Source organism: Streptopelia decaocto (assembly GCF_964273445.1).
Source record: "Streptopelia decaocto genome assembly, chromosome: 2".
In the NCBI taxonomy this organism is placed as follows: domain Eukaryota; kingdom Metazoa; phylum Chordata; class Aves; order Columbiformes; family Columbidae; genus Streptopelia; species Streptopelia decaocto.
Window position 1 is genome coordinate 67684713 of NC_138655.1, and position 23088 is coordinate 67707800.

At 38.0% G+C, this 23088-nt stretch overlaps 1 protein-coding gene across 1 annotated transcript in view; it reads left to right on the forward strand.

Annotated features, from left to right (window-relative positions):
- LPCAT1 (lysophosphatidylcholine acyltransferase 1) overlaps window positions 1–23088 on the forward strand; it is a 66495-nt gene extending 43407 nt beyond the window's left edge. Inside the window, exons 11-14 of the mRNA XM_082046624.1 lie at window positions 4576–4729; window positions 5619–5717; window positions 8935–9073; window positions 13901–23088. Coding sequence (XP_081902750.1) covers window positions 4576–4729; window positions 5619–5717; window positions 8935–9073; window positions 13901–14085 — 577 coding nt within the window. The 3' untranslated portion in view covers window positions 14086–23088. The remainder of the gene's footprint in view (window positions 1–4575; window positions 4730–5618; window positions 5718–8934; window positions 9074–13900) is intronic.

Consider the following 23088-nt stretch of genomic DNA (forward strand, 5'->3'; position numbering starts at 1 on the left):
GCTGGATGGGATCCAATCCAGAAGCCATGAGGCCAGAGTAGCGAGTTCTCATGCTTTATCTGACGAAGAGCTTGGGCTCTGTTAACACAGCTGTACAGCTGCCAGGTCACAAGTTGCTGAAACTCAGCTGCCTCATGCTGAACTCTGTGGTAAAAAGCCTGCTGTATCAATGTGGTGAATTGAACCATAGTCTCATCTTCTCAAATTCTGCACTCATTAGTCCTCAAGCAGTTATGCTTTTATTGAGCCTGATAATCTGTGTCTGACCAATAAGCTATTTGCAGTCTTTATTGTAGCTTTCATATGTTGTAAATCTGTTGCTTCATTTGATGAATTGTTCCACAATTACTTGCCCCACTGTTTGAAGTGATTCTCTATTTGTATTTTGACTGGATCAATTACCATGTTATAGACGTTGCAGCTTGTTTGGATTTTGTGCCTTATTAAAGACCTCTTCAGATATCTTCTCCTTCAGAAAGTATTAATAAAGGGTAATTAAGTCTTCATCTTTTTATGAGATACTTTTTATGATCTGCTTTAGTGTAGTTGCCTGCAAGGACATCCTTAGGTTCTGATTTGAATTGATTTCCTATTATCATCTCAAACTTCTGTTCATTCTGGTTCCTGCATTCATTTTGCTCATGAAATAGAAGGACCTTCTAGCCTTAATTGTTGTCCCTTTCTTATGGAACTGTGGCTTTTTGGCTATCGGGAGCTCTATACAGAATTCCCAGTTTTCAGTCAAATTATTTTCTAATCTTTTTAGTTGTGATTATTCTCAGTTTTAATTGCTTTATTTTCTGAAAAATAGAGACATCTCTTCTCTCTTCCAAAAAAACGGCAAATGTAGCACATATTGCAATCTGAAATAGAAATATTTGTTAGCGACTGTGTTCTGCTTGCTGTTAGATGAGGCTTTATAAAGTAAGGTCTGGATGTAACCTGAAATTTTGTTCAGGTAATTCCAGTGGTCCAGGCACATTGCATCTTTTTGGCAGAAAGAGGGGGGGGGGGGGGGGGAAGCTTTATCAAACTTTTAGCCAGATTAAGGATCATCTCCATGTTTATCCTGTGCTTGTTTGTTTGGGTTGGTTTGTTTGTTTGTTTTAACTGATCTCTTTTCTCTTGCTTTCTGTCTGCCCTTCAGTTTGTTAACATTCAGTACTCTGCTACAGCATTATTTACTTAATTGCTTCCTGGTTGTTTTTCTCAAATCTTTTACTTTCAAAACCCCAGATATGATTTGGAACATCTGGCAAGGGTGGATGTGTCTCACATCCTTCTGTTTTAGTCACTGTTTTCTACCTCCTGATTTTTCTTATGCATTTGCAGTCTTCTTGGCAAATATTCTTTAAAAATTAAGTTTTTCATCTAATTTATCCAGTTGGCCATGAGGATCCTATCAGGCAGTGCCCCTCTAGGCTCATGAAATCTGCAAGGAGGAGATAACTGTCTCATAGTCCTGGTGCCTGTCTTGCTCGACAGCACTTACCATCCAGACTACAATGCAAACTTCTACTGTCCATCTGTGCCTGAAATAGTCATCCAGACTGTAGGTAGAGATTTGCATCCACAAAGTAATAACCCCTCACAGCTAACAGTGCCATGACTTCAGAGTGTTTAGAGATCATCTGTAACAAGAAAAAAAGACCCTGGATTATGTTATCCATCTACATTCACGATAAAAGCAATACTGTCCATTACAGGAGGTGATCACAGATCAGGCTTAATATAGCTAATGCCAACCATGATGGCCCCTGCCCTGTGGACTCAGAAGGTCACATTTGCAGCTGTTCAGTATCCTTTCTCTGTTGTGACAAGAACTTGCACAGAAGTATATCAGCAGACATAAAACTGAATGTTTCGTGCTTTTCTGGTTTGGGGTATGTTTCTCTGAGCTTGCAGTTTACAGTAGCTAGCTACAGGGTCCAGCTGTTCTTATGCAACTTCCATCTTTGTGAGACAGTAGAAGTTTTTTGGCAGGTTCCCAGCATGCAAGAAAGGAGTTTTTCAAATGGTCAAATGCAGCTAAAACTAGCTTTAAGGAGGCAAGACATCTCACTTGCTAAAAATAGTGGTAATTATGCTGAAAATATCCTACCTCAGGGATCTGGTTTTCCTTGTGAAGTCTGCTGTGAAGGATTTAATGTGCAGAGCTGTTAATCTTGAAAATGTCCTTTCCATCTTCAGGGATTTGGGAATGACTTTTTGTTCCCTTTAGTGCACACTGTCCTAAAAAATGAAGCAAAATGCCACAACAGCAAATAACATTATGTATCGTAAAGCCTACATCCTGCAAAGAAGCCATTAGACAAACAAGCACGATTTTATGAGCAAAGGCATCCCCTGCTGGCTTTCTAGCTTTTATAGCCTCCATTGGGAGAAAAGTAACAATTTTAAAGTAATTAAAACATTCAAACTATTTCACTTTGATTCAGAACCCATTGCAGGATTTGGAACGCTTGGCTTCAAAATACTTCAGCATGGAAGGTCATGGTCATCCACACATCAGTTACTTTCTGATTCTGAAAGGGCCAAAGGGAAGTGAGCACACCTTGGATTACCAGAAGTACAATGCATTAATGCTCAGGCTAAAGGCATAAATTTGCCTGAGTCACGTACTGTTTTGGAGATTGGCTCACATCCTAAGATTTGTAGTAAGCTATGCTGCTTTCTGTACAAAGCTTTGCCTTCAAACTTTTTAGCATTTTGGACTTAATTGACTGAAGAGAAGTGAAGAGAAGATCTCACAAGTCTCTAATACTGCTCAACAAATGAGTACTTAGTCGAGTTCTAGAAGGCGAATTTTGAGTCAATTCATTGCAAATCAAATCTCTCTGATGTCGAGACAGATGTTAGACTGCGTATTCTGTGTCAGCGAGGGCTTATCTCAAGGGAAGATTCGGATGCCAGCTGTCCCCATTCTACAGTTAAAATCCACTTCGGCTGCTACAATGGGGATCTGTTAACTCTGGACACTTCTTATATGTAATCTTGTATGTGAGAAGCTGAGTTGTGTGCATCTCAAATCCTCTATGGATTTCTTTATCAGTGTTCCTGCTACTTTTCTATGTGATCATGTAAATAAAACGTTTGCAGAGGGCTGTTTCGCAGTTCTTTTTATGCTGTCTAGGACCAAAACTTAAGAGAGGTGCTTTAATACCAGGACAGAGAACATATTAATGTTCTGTAGGGGCTACAGGTGTCTGGAAGAATTCATGCATATTCAGATCTTTTAATTCAGAAATACATGGCTTGGCATTGTTTAGTTAGTACATTTTTGTTAAGTCAGTTTAGGTAATAGCAGACAGCACAGTTGTTGTGTTTTTACTTAAAAGCAGTCATTTTTTGTTCAGAAGGGTCATTTCAGCCAGCAATCAAGGTCTGGAGCTGACATACCAGATACAGAGATGCTCTTAACTTTCTTCAGAAGCTCCTGAGAATGCTGATGCTAAGTCTTTTATTCATTCTTGTCACAGAGAGGAAGCTGCTGAGGAGTCTCAGCTGTAGTCTGGGAACAATTCTTGTGTGAGCTTGTGAATTCTGTAAATAACTGCTTTTCATTGTCTGCAGCAGCAAACAGCAAACCAGACAACTGCAGAATAATATTGTAGAAGACTTTGTTGGCTTCTTTTGTCTTCAGACTGGAAAGTTTGCCCATGTTATTCTAAATCAGTTCAGAGCAAACTTCCTGATCAAGATTTGGTTGTTGTTGTATTAGGGGGGAATTTACTTTTCCTCACGTACCCACAGCATCATTTACTGTATTCATAGTAAGATTTGTTTTTGCTAAGCAAAACCAGGAAGCTTGACTTGGGGGAAGAGGGAAGAAAAACAAAACAAACAAAAACCAAACAAACAAAAAAGCACACACCAAAAAAACATCACACAACCATGCAATAGCTATTTGCATAGATTTAAAGCTGTTCATTAGTCAGTCAAAATCTGGTCTTGCAATTGGAAGGACAGAGGGCATTTCTTTTGCAGTATTAACTGATAGAACTTTCTTTGAGTCTCCTGATGATAGTGTCCAACTCCAGACTGAACGTGAAAAATTAGGACTGACAAACAGGATTAACAGTATAATCGCTATTATGTAATCCCCTATTTCTTTTAGGCAAGATGCATCAGGTCTTTTCTGTTTGGTGACATTAGTAAATTTGGAATCATAATTGGTTTATGTTACTGTCCTACAACACAGCCATATTCAGGTGACCTAAATCCCACCTAGTTCCCCCCTGCCTGGTATTTCCTATTAGCTAGTTCTAGCCTGTGTTTCTTGTTCATGTTGAACTGCTTATACATACAGCTTATAATCAAGGTAGAATAAAGGACACTAGTTTATGACCAGGGTTCCTAAGCTCATGCAGCGATTTCTAATACAGTTCAAGAACTAATGGGAGCCTTAAGATTTATGGGAATATGTTATTTTATTATAAAGTTACTTAGTAATTCTGATTCCAGGTTTTGTAAGGATTTACAGCATTATGATCCGTTGCTTCCTTTGGCATATTGAAATTTGTATTGTAAAACTGGGTTTATTTTTAAAATTTGCAAAAATAATATGCTTTCTAGGCTGAAGCCAGAAACACTTGAAGGTGATCTTGATAAATACGCTGCAAGGGCCATGAAAATGAAAAAAGGAAAAGTTCATCTTAAAGCATTTTCGGCATACTTGGAATTTCCAGTTTCTCACACATTAGAAAGTATGTTCGCCCTTTTTGATGAGGTAAGAAATAATCATGTTTTAAAATTGTACTGCTTTTGGTAAACTTTGCTTTGGCCAAATTCTGTTCCAGTTTAATTCACTGAGCTCTGATTTGGGCCAGTGCTAATTGCTGTTGAGCATTTCACCGCAATATATGCATACTGCATTTCCCTTTCAGCACAGTAAGAGTACCTATTGTCAACTAAAGAAAGCATTCAGGTAGAAGTTAAAAGGAGTATCAGTAAGACAAAACTGACTTTCTTTCTAGATGCAAAATATGAAGAGGAAGAAAGGTTCAGGCTAAACCTCTGCTGTGGCTAGTTGAAACTGAATGCCAGACCTGCTAGCTGATGTTTCACTTACCTTGTAAATAAATCACTAGTTCTTCTAGGATGCTTGTAACCTGAAGGACCTAGGAACTGGCAAATAAAGGCAGGTTTTCATTCCTCTGGCAATCAGTCAGGATGGGGATATGACTATTGTCTTTGTCTAGATGAGGTACTGTTTGGACCAGATGGAGGTGACCACAGTGTTCTCTTAGACCAAAGAGTAGATGTCATGTATTCAGGTCTTAAATTAGGCTACCTTGCCTTCTGGTTCTCTGATTTTAATTTCAACCTGGTAATTCAAATGGTTTAACATAAAAATGTTAAATACACAAGTGAAGGGTGACACTAGCAGAACTGTCTTGCAAGAATCTTTGAATCATAACTTCTGACTGAGACTCTGAAAAGGGCATGCAGAGCTTTGATGACCCAGGTTCTTGCCCTGAATTAATTCCTTTGGGGTTTTTTTTGCAGTAGCATTCAGAATGATCTTTCTGCATATTCCATGTATTTAGCAACTGTTAGTAATTTATGAAAGTTCGGAGAAAAAATGCAGTATTTTGAGGTGAGGTTTTGCTTCACAGAATGAAGAGGGCAGAATTGACATTCGGGAATTTGTCATTGCTCTGTCAGTCGTCTGTAAGCCATCCAAAACTCTGGAAACAATTCAGTTGGCATTTCAGGTAAGCAGCATTTTCTTCCTCTGTGTAGTTTACCATTTTTTAAAGAAATTATTAATACTGCCATTGGTCTTAACAAGTTTGTTTTATGTGACCTTTTAATACGTAATTACATTTTAAAATAACATTAATGGAAAGTTAGAGGTCGTCTTCAGAGGGAATGCAGTGCAAGTTTAAGTTGTGTAAAACTATGGGAGTTTGCAGTTTGAAATTGTTCTCTGTGGAGCTCTGGTAGAATCTTTTTCAGCACATTGGGTCTCACACCTGAAGTCCTTTGTTTTGGTTCCTCTAAACTAAAGGCTAATGAGTTGTTCTTACTACTTTTCTAATGTTTCAATCAAATCTTATTTTTCAAGTTAATAAAATATTTTAAAACTTTCCTACGTGTTAATAGAGATTGTTTTTACTCCCTCTTCCGGATAAGATTTTCTTCCCTCTTAGCCTTGCTGTGGTTTTGTGTTAGTGCTGCAGTCTCTGCCCAGACTACTTGCTTCCCAGAGTGCTTCTGATCCTGCTCTAGTCTCAGTGGTTTGTTGTAGCATCAGCACAGGTGGTCAGTGCAGGCTTTTTGGGAAAGTGACAGCAGCAACACTTAATTCTTGCCATTCCAGTGGGTTTGTCTGATACCTCGATTTATTACTTTTTAATTAATTTATGTAATATTGCTATTTCAACACACAAACTCTGCTGCATCCGGCATCATCTTTTCCTTTGCCTCAAACTCACATGGCCTTTAGTGTTACTGAAGCTGAAGAGTGCTAACTCTTGATGCTGTCGTCACTGGTGAATGCATGGAGTTAAGAACATTTGTTTGCATGGTACTATAATACATGGCACCCTTATTTTCTGAGTAGTCATTTTCGGGTTTTTTAGCATACCTGTATTATTATCTTAAGTACGTTTTGCTAAAGAAATGAGGATCTTGTGAATGTTTAGTGTTCACATCTCTCATTCTTACCCTTTGGCCAGTATCAAACAAGCTTGACAAAGGAGGAAGGAATAAAAATAATTTAGTTCCTACGAATGTTGGGGGAAATCTGCCTCTAATAGCTCCTGTTACTGCTACTTCTGAGGGAAAAGCAGAAAGGTTTCTGTCCTTACTTATTCCATTTGATCTATATAATGGCATAGAGAAACGGTCAGGTGCTGTTTGGTCAGCTCTGTCCCTTTGTACAAAAATGAACAAGCTTAAAGTAAACTTGAAGGTGGGTTTTGGGCAGTGTTTCAGTGAAATTTAGCTGTCATGATGCATGATGTGCAGTATACTTTAGCTATTTTAGAGGAAGAAAAGCTCACATTGAGCAGTTATTTTCTTTCTGGAAGCATTTAACTTTACGTTAAAATAAGAAAGTTGTAAAATTTCTGTTGTTCACCATCTGCTCTGTTCTTCAACTCATAATACATAATTTTGAGTCCTCTGGTTAATTGCAAAATATAAAATTAACTGTAGAACTTCAAAGAAGTTTTGTGCATGTATGAAGAAGGGGAAGCACTCAGCAAAGGGAAGTAGGTATGGTTCTTTTTGTCGTGTTAGTGATGGTTGGAAGGGTTAAAAAAAGTCTCAAGTTGAGGAAATTTTGCTCACAGTATTCTAGAAAAAAAAGGGAAAGAAGCTTTTTTTTTTTCCCTTCAGTCCTTTCTTACCCCTTATGCTGGGTTTATGTACAGTAAGATATTCATGCAGCTTATTGGGAGCCAGTTCATGAATTTGTGACTTTGAACAGGTGCTGTCCTCTGCCCTGTCCTGCTTTCTGCAAAGCAGTTTGTAATTATTTTTTTTTTTCAGGAATAAAGTGCAACATTTCACATAGTTGAACAAGTTTTCAAAGTTGAAGTGTTTAGTATATGGCTGAAGAACTTGAAAAATAGGAGTTACTGAGCCACCAGAGCTCTAAAGCAGTGGGCAATTAAAAGAGAAGGGGGGAATATGGCAGTCAAGTCTATGAGCAGCACTCCAGTGTAAGTGCTACATATACTTCCTTCCTAATTGCTAAGGAAACAAAAGGGTGTTGAAAACCTTGCCAATGTGACGCTTGTGAGCCTTACCGTCAAGTGTCACCTTCTGACTACTTGATCCGTGAAAATATAGCAGGTTTTATTAAACAAGTGTCTTGTCCTTGCCCCTGCTCCTTGTGAAACAGTATGCGAGTTAGGTGTTAGGGAGGAAAAGGCAAGATTCTGATTTGAGCATGAATGTAGTCTTCCACAAAACTTGAGGGGTGGTTTTTTTTCATTCTACTGACTTTTTTTATTCCATTGTGTGCTGTCTTGTGACAGCAACTTCTGCTTGTGTGAAAAATAAATCCGTATGCCCATTTTGTTTAATCTCATCAGTTCCCACCTTCTCAATGATGTAGAGAAAATAAAAAGAAGTTTCAAAAATAGCTTTTGTTACATGGTTCAATATTTGCAGTGTTGTCATACTTGTAAATGAGAGAAGAGAGTTTCAAAAACTCTTGTGTCTCAATTTCCATTTCACAGGAAAGTTCAGTCATTTGTTACAGATGTTTTGAAATATTTGGGTTCTTTTCTTGGGAAAAGCACTGTACATATATGAAGATAGAATGAGACTATGAAGAATTATTTTTAGTTATCAGTCTCCTATCTAACTCTTTCTGTGAGGAAACTCTGCTTCATGATTTCAGAATACTCAAGTTATTCTTTTCTAGAATAAGTATTTGTAGAAAATTATAGGCCCATCACTTTAGAGGGTAGGATTTTCCACCATTTAGATGTAGATATTTTATGGAAACTGGCTGTTGAATCAGTTGGATGTTGGTCAAAGGAATCTTGAGTTTCACATCTGACCAAATAGAAATGGTATCTGCTTTAGGCTGACGTAAATACATCTCCTGATTCCACAGACCCTCTCAGAGTTTGGACACATAGCTCAATAAACTAAAAATTAGTTTGTTAGATACCTGCAAAACATGTTGGTATTAAACAGTCTTGTCTCTGAATATCACTGAAATTCCAGTGGTTAGCCATGTTAACATGGGTTTTTTTCTGAATATAGCAAGCTTTACTTTCTAAGCATACAGATGTGAACTGATAGTCAATACACAGACTAATCAGATATCTTTAGTAGATCACATCAATCTGAGAGTGACTTGAATTTGCAATAACAGATTTTAATTTTGTATAACTTCTTAGTGCGGTGCTGTTTCTAGGAGTTAGCATTCAGCTTTGCAATGATTTATCTTGCTGTCTTGATTCATAGCTGTACCAGTCAGAAAATGGAACTGTAACAGAAGAGGATTTAGCTCATATTCTGAAGACTGCCATGGGTGTGTCACAGATTAATGTTACTCATCTTTTTAGAGCTGTAGATGGAGAAGGAAAAGGAAAGATCACATATGGTAAGTGTTTTACATGGATCTGAACTGTCACAAAATGTCAAGTTGTTTGAACTCATGTTGATACGCAAAGCAGTTATATTTTTATTAAACTTTACCTTTTTAGTTGACTTATTGACTTTAATAATGGCAAAAGCACTGCAGAAAACAGTACATTTACATTTTAAAACAAATATTTGAATTTCACCTTTAATATCAAATGTCATGTTTACATGTTTTCAGAGGTTTTCACTTCCACATTAAGTCAGGCAATACCTGGATTAGCTTTTTCAGCATATTCTGTTCTGTGACTTCCATGTCATGTGAATATGTATTTTTAAGAAAGATATCTTAGCTCTGTTCTCGTTTTGTCTCTTGTATCTGTTCCCCACTATTCCTATGTTTCAGTCATACAATATGTATATAAAGCTTCAACTACAGAATATTTTAGTTATTGGAGTGAGAATAATTGCTGCCGCTCTCCACTTTTTTTTCCTGACTCCTATGTCTTGCCTCCTTGTTTCCTGCTGTACCTACCCCTTTCTTTTCTGTACTTCTCATCTGTCATGTCCCCAGCATTTCCATCTCCATCCTACACTGTTGCCTTTTTCTTGCCTATCTCTGTTGCTCCTTTTTGTCTCCCAACTCATTTGGGCAGTGACTCAGCTCTTCACCCCACTCCCCATCACCAGTGTCAAAAAATACCAGCCCAGAATCTAATCTGGTAAGCCTAGAAGAACTCTAATTTTGGCATACTTCATTGTTTGAGAATAGCTAAATTTGAAATACTGTACATGTGATCTCACACCAGTTCATGTGAGTTACCAAAGAATTCTTTTAATATCCATCTTTAATAATACTTAGTTGCATTTAAATCTGCATTTTACTCCTGAATGGTCATGGTATGTTCCTATCACAAGAGTATCTGGACCACTGAGCCACAGCAGTGGCCATGGAAGTGCTTAGCTCTCATTTTCACTATTTTATTTCCTGAAGTCAAGAGCAGTCTTTTGTGAGGCTACACAAAGTAGGATGGTATTTACATCGCTTTGAAACTTTGCTGAGATCTTTTTCTGAGAGAAGTGCTCATTTTATACTGTAAACATTGCACCGAGATTTTAAACGTATCTGAAAGCTTCATAGTGAGAACAAATGTCTGATTTATTGTGGCAGAGAATTAGAAGATTAAAATAAACTTTTGGTATTGCATTGCTGCCTTGAAAGTTCGTGCCATAAATATTCAATCTCTTGCCTTTCCTGAAAATCTGTTCTGTGGGTGGGCACTGCAAATTCTAGGAAACTGTCCACCTGCTCTTGATAAACAAATTATGACTGTGAGACTGTTCTGAAGACTCTGCCTTGCTTGCTGGTAACAAAAAGAAAGAGGGGATTTGCAGTATTGTGAATATCCATATGAATGAACGTTCAGAGAAGGAAGAATTATTTGTTCCCTAAAATGTAGATTCCTTACCTAATTAACCACAGGATTATCCTATTAAGTTCCCATACACTAAATTAATTTGTAGCTGAGGGGAAACAAAAACTAGAGGAGATTCATGAACATAGAGCTTCCATCAGGAGCATCAAGTTGTGGGAGCAAGTGTAGAGTCTTGCATCTGGGCAGGAACAACCCCAGGTTCCAGTATAAGTTGGGGAACAATCTGTTAGAGAGCAGTGTAGGGGAAAGGGACCTGGGGGTCCTGGTGGACAGCAGGATGACCATGAGCCAGCACTGTGCCCTTGTGGCCAAGAAGGCCAATGGCATCCTGGAGTGTATTAGAAGGGGGGTGGTTAGTATGTTGAATGAGGTTCTCCTCCCCCTCTACTCTGTGCCAGTGAGACCACATCTGGAATATTGTGTTCAGTTCTGGGCCCCTCAGTTCAAGAAGGACAGGGAACTGCTGGAGAGAGTCCAGCGGAGGGCAACAAAGATGATGAAGGGAGTGGAGCACCTCCCTTATGAAGAAAGGCTGAGGGAGCTGGGTCTCTTTAGCTTGGAGAAGAGGAAACTGAGGGGTGACCTTACTAATGTTTACAAATATATAAAGGGTGAGGGTCATGAGGTTGGAGCCAGGCTCTTCTCAGTGACAACCAATGATAGGACAGGGGGCAATGGATACAAACTAGAATGCAGGAGGTTCCACTTAAATATGAGAAGAAACTTCTTCACAGTGAGGGTGCCAGAGCACTGGAACAGGCTGCCCAGGGAGGTTGTGGAGTCTCCTACTCTGGAGACATTCAAAACCCGCCTGGGTTCCTGCTCTGGCAGGGGGATTGAACTAGATAATCTTTTGAGGTCCCTTCTAATCCCTAACATTCTGTGTTTCTATAAGGGTATTGCAAAGGCAAGAGAAAAATCTCTTGAGGTTCTTACAGTATATATGGATACTTAATGCGAAAATATAGACAGTGATCTTAAAGAACTCCACTTTGGCTTCTTTCCTTCTTTTTGTCTCTTTGTTCGTAGTAGGAGCAGGAAGCAAAATTACCTTTTTTCTCCGAGTAAATGACTAAGGTGATTTTTTTCCTCCAGTTTAATGCTTCACAGTTGCTTTAAGCTTGAGCCTGCAGTATGAGACCTGTGTTTAGAAGTAATGCTGGAATAGTTTGTTCTTCCTACATTACCTTTTCTCGTGTTTGTGATGAATCATGCAAATGGGATCCCAAGCACTTTTCTTTGGGCTCTGCTGTGTATAACTTTGACAAATATTCCTTAATAATATCTTCAGGACTTGTTTCAGCAAGACTCAGAATGTCTGCTTACTCAGAACTATCAGAAACATTATCCTGTTCAGTTCCTTCCTCTCTGGAATCTGAGGTTTTTCATTTGGATCCAGTACTGGTAAAAAATTGAGGAATGGATCCTGGTTGTCAGGATGCTGATCTGGATATAGACTATCATCCTTGTGTGAACAAGTGCTTTGGGGGGGTTTCTGAATTTATTTTCTGAAAAGATACAGTAACTTTTGGAAGAATTACTTAGAACGGCATCTACAGTAAATATATTAGTCTTTCCCATGCAAAAAAGGATTATGCTTAATGTGATTGAAAGAGCATCTTTGGTACTGTTGGTTGAAATTTTTACATTTGTCTTACCTTAGTTGGGCTATCAGAATGACCTTTCCCAGAAAAGGCTATTTTTTCAAGGCCATTAATATAATGCACATGTTGTTACAAAAAGAAATAGATCCTTTGGATAGGCTTAAAGTGTCCGTATGAAAAAATTGAATGTTTTCATGTTCCTGCTGCAGGCCAGACCAGGTAAAGCTGACAACTAGTTGCTTTCTCTCCTTGTTAACTGCAAAAAAAAAATCATACTTGTTTGGGTTCACTGTTTTGATTCTGATGAATCAATTTGCACTCATGTGTTTCTAATGTGTTACTGCAGCTACTACCACTGTTGGAAAATGTCAGATGCATGACATTCTTGGCTGTGAGATTATTAAAAAAAAAAAAAAAGTTGAACTTGCTTTAAATATTATCAAAAGAAAAATTTTTGCTGTATACATTTTCAGACATTAAAGATATTTTACCCTTTCATCATTTAGATGATGAATCAGCCCGTTGTACTTAGGTTTTTAACATAGATGGTAGCCTTGGTTTTCATGCCCTGAACGTCATCAGCTTTTGTTGAACTTACAGGGTCCAAAATACTTTAGATCCATATAAACTGTGGAAAAAGGATACCTACTTTTCTGTTTGCAGAAGGATGAAGTTATGCTTATTGCGTTCTCCCCACCTATCCCTTTGCAACAGTTCAGAGACAGGGTTGCCCTACAACTTCAGTGCCCATGTGAGCCCAATGACATTCCCTTGCCCTTTGCAATGGTGAGAAAAACACAACATCTCAGAGACACATGGCAGAGAGGGAGAGCTGTGGTAGTTCCCCTCTTACGCAGCAGCCTGATTGTAGCAGGAGGAATTGGGCTTCAGTCCTGCGAAGGGCTCCATGGCTGTCATCTGCACTGCACTCCATCGAACTCACAGCGTCGTCTGATCGGGAGCTCTTCTGGGATAACACAGTGAATTTGAGTGGGCCGTGTGTGATACACTGTAGGGGATCGAGTTGGCGATAGTATTCACATCCAGCTTCTTCCAGTGTCAGTTTACATTATAAGAATAGCTTCTTGGCTTGGAATCCATACAGTATCTTGTATTCAAATCATGGCTGAGTAACAACCATGTGGGCAAATTGTGACAAGGCCTCAGTGTCTGATTTTTAACACAAAATGTAACTTCTTGATGTTCAGGATTCCCCATTCCGTCAAGAACTAATCTTGTTCTCTTTTTTTGGCTTTTTAGTATCCAATATTAACATTATATTTTTTTTCATAATGTGTTTCAAAGTAATTCTCTTCTTGTGTTATCTAAAATAATAGGAGTTTTGAAATGCTGAAATCTTGAAAGCAGGAGGCAGCAATGACAATTGTATGTTGAAGGAAGTTGTGAGTGCAAAGCATTAAGGGGCATATTTGCAAAAGACATCCCAGATTTTAAGAAATGCCTACTCTTGCTGTTCATTGTTGCTCAGCCAGACGGCTTCTGCCCTTCCCCCAGTGAACAGTAAGATGCTCTGTTAAGGGCATGTGGTGCTCCGCATGCATTTTAATGCAAATCTGAGCCTGTTTACCCCTTCACCATACAAGCTAAGCTCTGGTTTGAAGTGTTTTAAGAGGGCTTAGATAACACTTTGTGTCATCTTGGCTTCTGCTGAAAAGCTAAAACAAGCTGTATGTTAACTGCTGCTATTTTTCTCCAAAGTCATATGATCATTTATGTGTAAGTATTCAAATTTAGCGTCCTTCTGTTTCAAAGAGCTGATTCTATGTAATGACAATTTTTTTTTTTTAGATGACTTCTACAGTTTTGCTGAATTGCACCCACACTTTGCAAAAGACTATCTCTATGCTGATCAGACGGGAGCTGAGAGTGGCTTGGTGACTTCATCTCTTTTGGCTCCTAATGGTATCTGTACTGACTTCAGCCCTGAAAACGCTGAAGATAAAAACAATCCCCTGCAGAAGAAACTGAATTAACACTACAACTGTTACCTTCTTCTCCTGGTGAGAGGATTGTCTTTTCGTGGGATTTTCATAAGTCACTCCAATTATACCACAAATACAAGTTTTGTGTGTGAACATTCTTTTACCTTAATACCGTTCTTTCAATCATGTGTGCTATATTTAACAACATATTCCAGGTTACTCTGAGGAAGGTGCTTTTATTTTTTTCAAGAAGGTCTTTGAAAGGCAAAGATGTGAATGTGCTTCATTCTTAATGTTCATATTTAAAAGGAAGCAGCACACTTATTTATATTCCATTGGCTAGTTTCATGTACAAAGTGTCGCACAAACTGTGCATGTATAAAGAAACTGTAGCTACTATGATGTTAAGTGCACTTTAGTGATTAGTGTTTTCCCTAGTTATGGGAATGTTTATTTGGGGCCAAATTTTGCTGTCCACATTTGCATAGTCAGTCTTGTTGATTTCAGTGGGTTTGTTCTCTTGAGCAAGACAAACATATTTTGGCCCTTTGTTTAGGTTTCAGTGAACAGTTTGGAAACAATAATGCAAAAACTTGCTAAGGATTATTTTTTATTGGTGAATGATGAAACTGTTTCAGTCTATTCCATGGTAGAATGAAAAGGAAAGGCTCCTTATCCCTCACCCCAATGCTTTTCTACTGTAATCTTCCGGATGCAATTAAACACAATTTTTTTCCAAACTGACATACCACCTACTGTTTGCAGTTACGTGACAAAACTGTTTGTGCTTTTTTCGTATACTCAATTCAAATCATGTCCACCCAACATTTAAATGGGAGATGTTTACACAATTTATTTAATACAGATTTATCAGGAATCACAGGTTTCGTTTGTAGCAAGCCTGTATATACAGATAACTTAGCATGGAACACACTATGTTGTATCAGCACAAGTTTGAAAAGGTTGCAGTTACTTCAGAGGTCAAGCCAGCAACAAGTTGGAGAACATCCTGAATAAATGCTTGTTAAGTCTCTATAGCAACATTACATATACCACATATAACATATATGAAGCTTAAAATAGTTTAGAACTGTTTGAAGAAAAAAAAAAAGAAAAAACAACCTAAAAGACTCGTATTACTAATGTTTCTTATCTTTCCTTTTTTAGAGCCATATGCCTTAATTACCAGTGATGGTGTCAGAGAAAACAATATTTTGAAATCATAGAGCTTCACTGATTAGGAAATGTGACAAAAGCCTCAAAAATGAGGAACGATGACTCTGTCACAAAATAATTCTCATGGCAACTTTACTTCCAAACAAAGAAAAAATACTTTCATGTAATTTCTATGACTGATGTTGTAGGGCTGCGCTGAAATATGATGGTATTGTCTTTGGAAAACTGTTGAGATTTGAATCTTCCATATGTTAGAGTAATTTAAAACTAGATTTGAAAGGGAGGAATTTTAGCAGAAGGAAATCTGTTTGTACCAAATGCTTTTATTACTATTTTGTAAATAGCAGGAGGTGTTTTAAAGCTCATTAGGGTATTGGAATTTGTCCTTAGAAATCCCTAACTGTATGTGGCAAGTCTCCAGACTGAAACTGGCTTTAATAGAAAAAGCATGGGGAAAAAAATTTAAGAAATTATGCTCTCTGTGGGGTATGTGGAGGTAGGTCCTCATTTGGAGGTAATAATTAACTTTTTTTGTTTATCTAGGTAACACATGCCAAGCAGACTGGCAGTCAGGATTTGAATTAAAGCTGATCATGACAAATAGAAATGGTTTGGAAAAATAAGGCATGGGAGGAATTGCACTTAGGTAGGAATAGTCAGCTGCACAGACAGATAAGGGAGTGGGTATTACTGCATAAAACATCTTGGGGCAGGGATGGTATAGAGTATGATAAACTGAGCACTATTAACCTATTGCGGCAGAAAATATAATCGTTATAGTGGATGCATCAACAGTATAGCCTGTGAGAAGTGTGGCGGTGTTTCTGTGTTAGCAAGGTGTGATCGTGCCTTACCTGAAGTTTCTGTCCATGTTGGGGCACCTGAGAAGGAGGGGGAATAGCTGGATAGAGTTGAAAAGAGTCTTCAACTATGGAAAAAGTTGCTATAGAGAAGATAGGAACAGTATTTTCTCCACACAGATGATAGATACAGGCTATTCATTCAAAAAGCAAGCTAAGGATTAGGAAAATTTCCTTCTAATACATGTAGTTTAGCTAAGGAGAATGAGTTATTCCAGGCAGGGTGAGGAGCCTTCCTTCACTGGAAGTTTTGAAAACAGGACAGCTAAGATGGAGACTCTTGATTTTGTTGATCATGCCCCAGGGCCATAGGATTACATCCTGAAGTCTGCTTCCTGTGTTTATACAGTACGTATTTTAGTCAGTATGTAAGGGAAGACACATGAACTGTAGTCTGGGCATATTGCATCTCCTCTACAAGACTTTTTATGGCACATGGCTCAAGCTGGCTAAGATAGTTACCTTTTTCTTCACATGTGAGCTTGGGAATTTGACCATTTCAGAGTGCAAGGGATGAGATAGAGTTCCCCAAGACACGTGTCTGAAAAGAAGAAAAAGGTAAGCTTAGTGTTCTACAGACAGCTTTGGGGACAGAGGAGCTCCGGAGGAGGAGATCCTCTGTCTGCATCTGTGAAAGAACAAGGAAAGCTGACTGAAATTGGCTAAATATGAGAGAGAGATGTTTTCTAATTGTGGTGAGTGTAATGACTGCTTGTGTGCAACTCAAGCTGTGCAGAGGGTTTGGGTTGAAGGGCGCTGCAGCCCACAATAGACAGGCCCTTAAGCAAACACCACATTGCATGGTGAAGAGACACTGAAGGTCATTTGTGTCAGTGAGTTGGGTCCAGAGCTGCTGCTGCTGAAGAAGGCTGGTGACCAGAGCATTGTTTACTTGGCAAGCAAGTACACTTGGTGGAAGCAAACATTAAAAACCAAAACAAAACACCAAACACTACACTTAAATTTTGTAATGAATTGTAGAGACATAATAGGATGAATGATAGGATTAAGTCCTGATCACCCTGCATGGAAATGTTGTTAGATCACGCATAATGTTACAAAAGATGAGATTAATGAATATAACGCAGGTAATTTTAGCATCTGCGAAGTATAAGGCTATAAGATTAGATTGCCTCGTAGTGACAGAAAAGCCCCATTAGTATAAGGTGGTAAACTCAGGACTTTATTGAGGGCTGAGACCTGTAACACGTTGCATTACTGCAGCAATGTTTGTTGCAGCTCTTTGATCAGACTCTGAAAGCCGAAATGTTTTAGTAGTTGCACGTAAGCAGCCTTTTCAAGAAGCATCTGACTGGAACAGCTGGTTTGTGACAGTCAGGATTCAGTAGCTTGCTGCAATGTCGGGGTAGGAATGAAAGCTTCCTTTTCCCCTTTGCCAAACATTGACATGTAAATGCTTTCCTTGAAAATATTATAGATTTTACAAACAAATTGTTTTATTGTAACTGGTGATATCAATAGCCTTTAAATTTACAAGGAGACACATGCAGAAGTTACTTCAGTTCTTTGCAACAATTTAACTTAACAAATGATCCTTACACAAAAAATGCAGGGGTGTGAAGGCATTTGACATTGATGAATATTTTACTGCTTTTATGTAATACTGCCATCCCTTGGTAGTACACCTCTTGCATCAGACTGAATTTCTATATAATTTGTATGAGAGACCCAGCCAAATGTTTGCTGTTCTGATGGGGTTGAACAAGTACGCTCTGTATTTTGAATGTATTTAACACAGAAAATCATGACATCCAATATATCTAAAAAGTTTATTTTTTTTTCTTTGTGTTTCTTCAAACGTAATAGAACTCCACTAAAATCAAGCAAAGGTTTAGAAGGTGCAAAGCATGTTTATACCACCATCTACCACAGCAAGGCAAGTGCTACTGTAGCTTTCTCAGGAGTCCAGTGCTGTAAGCAGGCACACTTGAAAGGCATTATATGCAATTTGTAATCTTTATGGAGAAATTGGGTTGTACACTTAATTATCTACCAATGTATTACACTACATGTTTCAGTCCATTTATTGTAGCTAGAATTATCTCACTATGATAAAAAGCAGCCAGGCTTGTTCATGTGTTCACTAATCCCACTTCACAGGCATAAATCCTTTAGGTCGTAGAGGTTGAAAAGGAGACACGTGTGCAATAAGGAAGTGATGCAACCACTTTAGCAGCAGAGCTACAGGAAATAAATAGTTAAATTCTGTACATGGCTGTTTATTACTATTTTTATGAAAACTGAATAGGTTTCTTAGCTAGTTTAAGCATTGGGCTGGTTGGATTATTTTTCTATTCATAAAATGTAGTATGCATTTTCCTGGAAAATGGATTGTTGCACTTTAACATCTGCATAGCTTGATAGATTTTTCTAAAGCACATATGTTTTTGTTTTTATTAATTTATGAGTTCTTTTGCAAGGCTATCTTTGATATTGCCTTTAAGTTTTTCTTCCCGCTTTTATATTACTATACGGTAAGTACAGCTTTGCATATTAACTGTTTTAGTTGCATTCTGCTCTCTGCTCTTTCAAAAATGTTTGTGGTTTGTTTTTTTTTTTTTTAATGAGAATACCTTAATACAAGTTGCATAACTTGAGTGGCATGTGCTGTAGATCTCAGAAAACCTCTGTAAATGCAGCTTTGCATAGATCATGGGACTCGACTAGGATGGAGAGAGGAAGGAGATTCTGATTGAAAGCTCGGACCAAGTCAGATTGATTTTCCTTTAGGTCACAGAGTGGGTCATCAGACCTTCTGAAATGTTTCATTCTGCTCCATCTGAGGCATATGTTTTTCTAGCAGCATTTTCATAAGTATTCTAGAATTAAGAAATGACAAATACATTGGCCAAGAGTTTTTCGCTGACAAAACTTAATTTCGGCTCCTAAACTCATATTGAAGCACAGAAGTTCCCTGTGAACCGGGTGCTTCCAATGGTATGTTGCTGTTTAGGTATCTGAACTTCAGCTAATTTGGAAAACTTGAATTACTTACTTAATATGGCTAGATCTGTTCCAAAAAAGAAGAGTACGTCCCACAGTTCAAAATGGAAAGAAAGAATTTTTCGTCAGTGCCATTGATAGTTGGTTATTAATTACTAATCAGTCCAGTAAAACTGCAAAATCTGTTTCACAGCTAAGCAGGAAGACTGAGATTTCCAGTCCCATCTAGCCAGCTGTTCTTCAGTCAGAGGATGATCTCTTGAAGGTACTGCACCATCCTGCGTCCAGGTGGTGTCTAGGTCACTTGCAGTGCAGCCAGTGAGGTTTCCTCTGCTCTCCCTGCCTTTTTCCTTTGAAGACTGAGAAAAAAAAAAAAAAGTAATCAAACGGTGCCAGGAACCTTGTAAGACCTCCTTAAAGGTACAGTCCTCCAGCTCCACCTCAGAGAACAAGCACAATTATTCTATGCGATAGCTATGGCAGTAGGCTGGGTAGACGTGTTAGTCACCAACACATTATGATCAAAACATGCATAAATTCTATAATATCAAGGTAAAACTTCTGATAGAATGCAGTACCAAAGAGATCACCCATCAGACGTGCCTGGACTTGGTCTGTGAAAATTTTCTGCATCTCATCGTGATCAAGTTAAGACAGTTTCTTTCTCTAGGAAACCCTTCAGGTTTATATCAAGATAATAATTACTTTGACTTTTACAAGTGGAGGGGTGATTTGTTTTGTAGAAAACGGCTTCTTTTTACGCAGATGGTAGGATGTGCTTTATCATGTGTAATGGGATTAAACTGAAGTGGGTGATACCAAGACACCAGAGGATTTAAGAGGCCTATAAAATTGAGAGTTTGTTTCTGTGAAATATGCTGAGACTTTTTTGCAGCAGGTAACACTCCGCCTAGATTGTCTTGCAAGTTCATTAAGCAAAATAATTTTACTAGCTGTGTGATGGTAGTGGCTGCTAATTCCATTTTCTTTAGCAAAGTAGCAGAGCAGGGTACTCCTGTGCAGGCTGACTGCAGGAGGCCATCTGTAAGTGGCTAAAGATGTCTATGCAGTTCTCAAGTGATTAGTGTCTGGGAATCGAAACAGTAGAATCACCTTAGTACAACTTGCACCTGAGTAGGTTATTCCTGTTAATTAACTTATTTGTGGGTTTGGTTTTGGTGGGGCTTGTTTGTTTGGTTTGGATTTTGTTTTCTATTGGGGTTTTTTAGTTTGGTTGGTTGGTTTGGTTTTGGTTTTTACCAACACAGTTGTCATGCTTTTTTATTCTGAGCTAAATTGCACAGGGCCATATGAACATCAGAGGTCACTTGAGGTTAGCTTGGGGATCTCTAAAGAGGTGCTGTATGATAATCTGTCGATATAATGTTAAGTTTCATTTTTTTTTCACATTGACCAAAAATGTTAGAAGCAAGAGAAGAGTCATAATGACTTTTGTACTGTTCTGTTTCAATATTATGAGTGGGGTGTCATTTGAGACCGCCAGTTCTGAGCCCAGGAGTCAGCTGGAGAAAAATCAGGCTGAACTTCTGGTCCTGAACCAGTAGAAAAGCCCATGAAGGCCAGCATGCCAGCAGAGCTTTCACTGCACACTCGGCTGTTTCCCACAGCATAGAAGGATCTTTTCTGACTCTTAGGCTGCTGAATTCAGTTTTCTCTGTCCTTGGCTCTTGTTTGTGCTCTCGGTTCTTTGTAGTTGTGCTGCAGACTGAGGGAGACCTTGCTGCTTCTTAAGTGACATTTGTGGACTTTTCTCCCCGATCCATAAGTGGCAGGTGACTATTAAAATTAATGTTCTGGTAATGCTACCCAAAAGTAAAGGCCTGTGCACTGCTTTAGTTTGTGCCTGCTGTTAGGTAAAGGATTGCATTTTCCTTTCCCACACTTCAACAGTTGCAGGTGAGTCCAGGTGACAGCAGGTATGAAAAAGTTTGAGATTCTCCTTGTTCCTGTGAACAATAAGAAATTAAATTCATAGTACAATGAACTTTAAATTGGATTGACTTCTGACTTACTGTATAACTTTCAGTGTGTGCCTGTTTACTTCCAAGTTCCAAATGCAGCATCTATAAACGCAATAGCAAACAAAGTCTCCTCGTGGATACTGAAGAAAGCTGAAGCTCAGACACTTTTCATCCTACCATGGTACTGGAAATGAAATTCATCTGCGATAGGTTATTTCTAAGTCTATGAATGTATATGGGGAAAACCCAAATACATGTCTTTTATTCACTATCCAGCATGAAGGCAATTTTGTATTTTAAATGCTAAAGAAATAAACTTGTAAAGATCTTGTATGCCCTAAGTATATATTTTTGTCCCATGTTTTCTTTTATAATGAAGTTCAAGCAAAATATTTCTTATATTTCAGAAGGGAGGTTTAGGTTAGCCAGTGCTGTACTTTCCAGACTACAAAAGCAGTTTCTAAGTAAACATCTGAAAATGAAATTGTATTTTTAAATACGTAGATTAGAATTCTTTAAGTTAAACATCTCTCCTTAGCAATTGTATATACTTAGACAAAAAGCTAAACCGTGGCAGCTTCTTGTCTGTATAGTTGTGTTTGGCGATTTGTTTATATTGTTTTCTCCAATTGCTCAAAGGGTATTCAGAGCTCAATGTAAATCAGTAACGTTAGAAATAGAAGTCAGAAATAAATTTCTTTAGAAGTGTTAGATTTTTGTTTCCTAGAGGAGGACCAAGATTAAGCATCTGCTGACCTTGTATTATGTACTATACAACTTCAGTGTTGAGGCATTGTGCTGAAAGTATTTGGCATCTGTTCAATGGGACCACTTTCTAAACCTTTTTGTAATTCCCAGCATCTCTCCAAGTGTGCAAGACATTTCTAATTTGATTGCAGGTTCATCTTTTTGGAAGAATAAAATTGAATTATCAGCAAGCTGAGAAATAATTTAGAAAAAAAATGTTTTTGATCTCTTGAATTATTGTTAAACTTGCATTGAGGGTATAATTTATATATATTTGGAAAAAAAATACTATGTTTTTGAACACACTTGAGAATTTAAATGCAAAAGCAAAAAACCTTTTAGATCAAATTTTGGAATTTTCTCCTGTCACTACTGAATCCAAGTTAGGCACTGCCATGAAGAGGATGCATTTAGTTGCAAACCTGATCTGCAGGAACCAGCTTGCAAGGTATTACGTGCTTGTTCCATCAGTGGCACAACTTCTGACTTCAAGGCTGCTCAAGCAGACCTGGCGTGTTTGAAGATGCATATTGGCTGCAAGCTTTCTATTATAATAGCCCTTGGATATGCAGTGTAAATCTGTAAGAATATATTGTGCTACTGGATAATATAACAATGATCTGAATGCATATTTTCTGCTGTAAATTTCCCTCCTATGGCTCTTATGGTATGTGTACATAGACTATTACCTTTGCACTGAACTGACTATACTTCATAAAAGAAAAGCAAAAACAAGTAGTGTCCTCAAGATGACTGTGCTTGTGGTTCCAATTGTGGAAATACTTTTGCAGAGTGAAAAGTATAGCTTCAGTGCTACAGATTTGATTTTTTTATATTTTTTATTAACATGCATGGAAGAGTAAGGATATTTTTTAAAAATGAACTTGGTTTTGTACATTTTTCAATGTTTAAAACTGTATGATTTAACATTACCTCTGAAGACCAGTGATCAGTAACTTCCTAAAGGAAATACCTCAAATTGAACGTTCTTTTCTTGTTAGTTGTCTGATAGGTTGAAATGGACTATAGCATGTGATGAACTGAGCCAAATGATGTGGATGCTTAAACTATGCTATAGAAGTCCTATGATGGTTTATTAAAAGGGAACTACATGATACACAACAAGTGTTGATGTGCAGTATACAATCATGGCTCATTCTGCCCAACTGGACATTCTCCTTATGAATGGCTTGTAAATTGAATTTTCAGCGTGAAGCCAAATTAAAAATGAAACAAAAATTGTTTGGTTTCCTCTGCATTTTTTTTCTTAGATTTGAGGGGGTTTTTTATAAACATTGTTTACAATAATGGAAAGGATACAAATC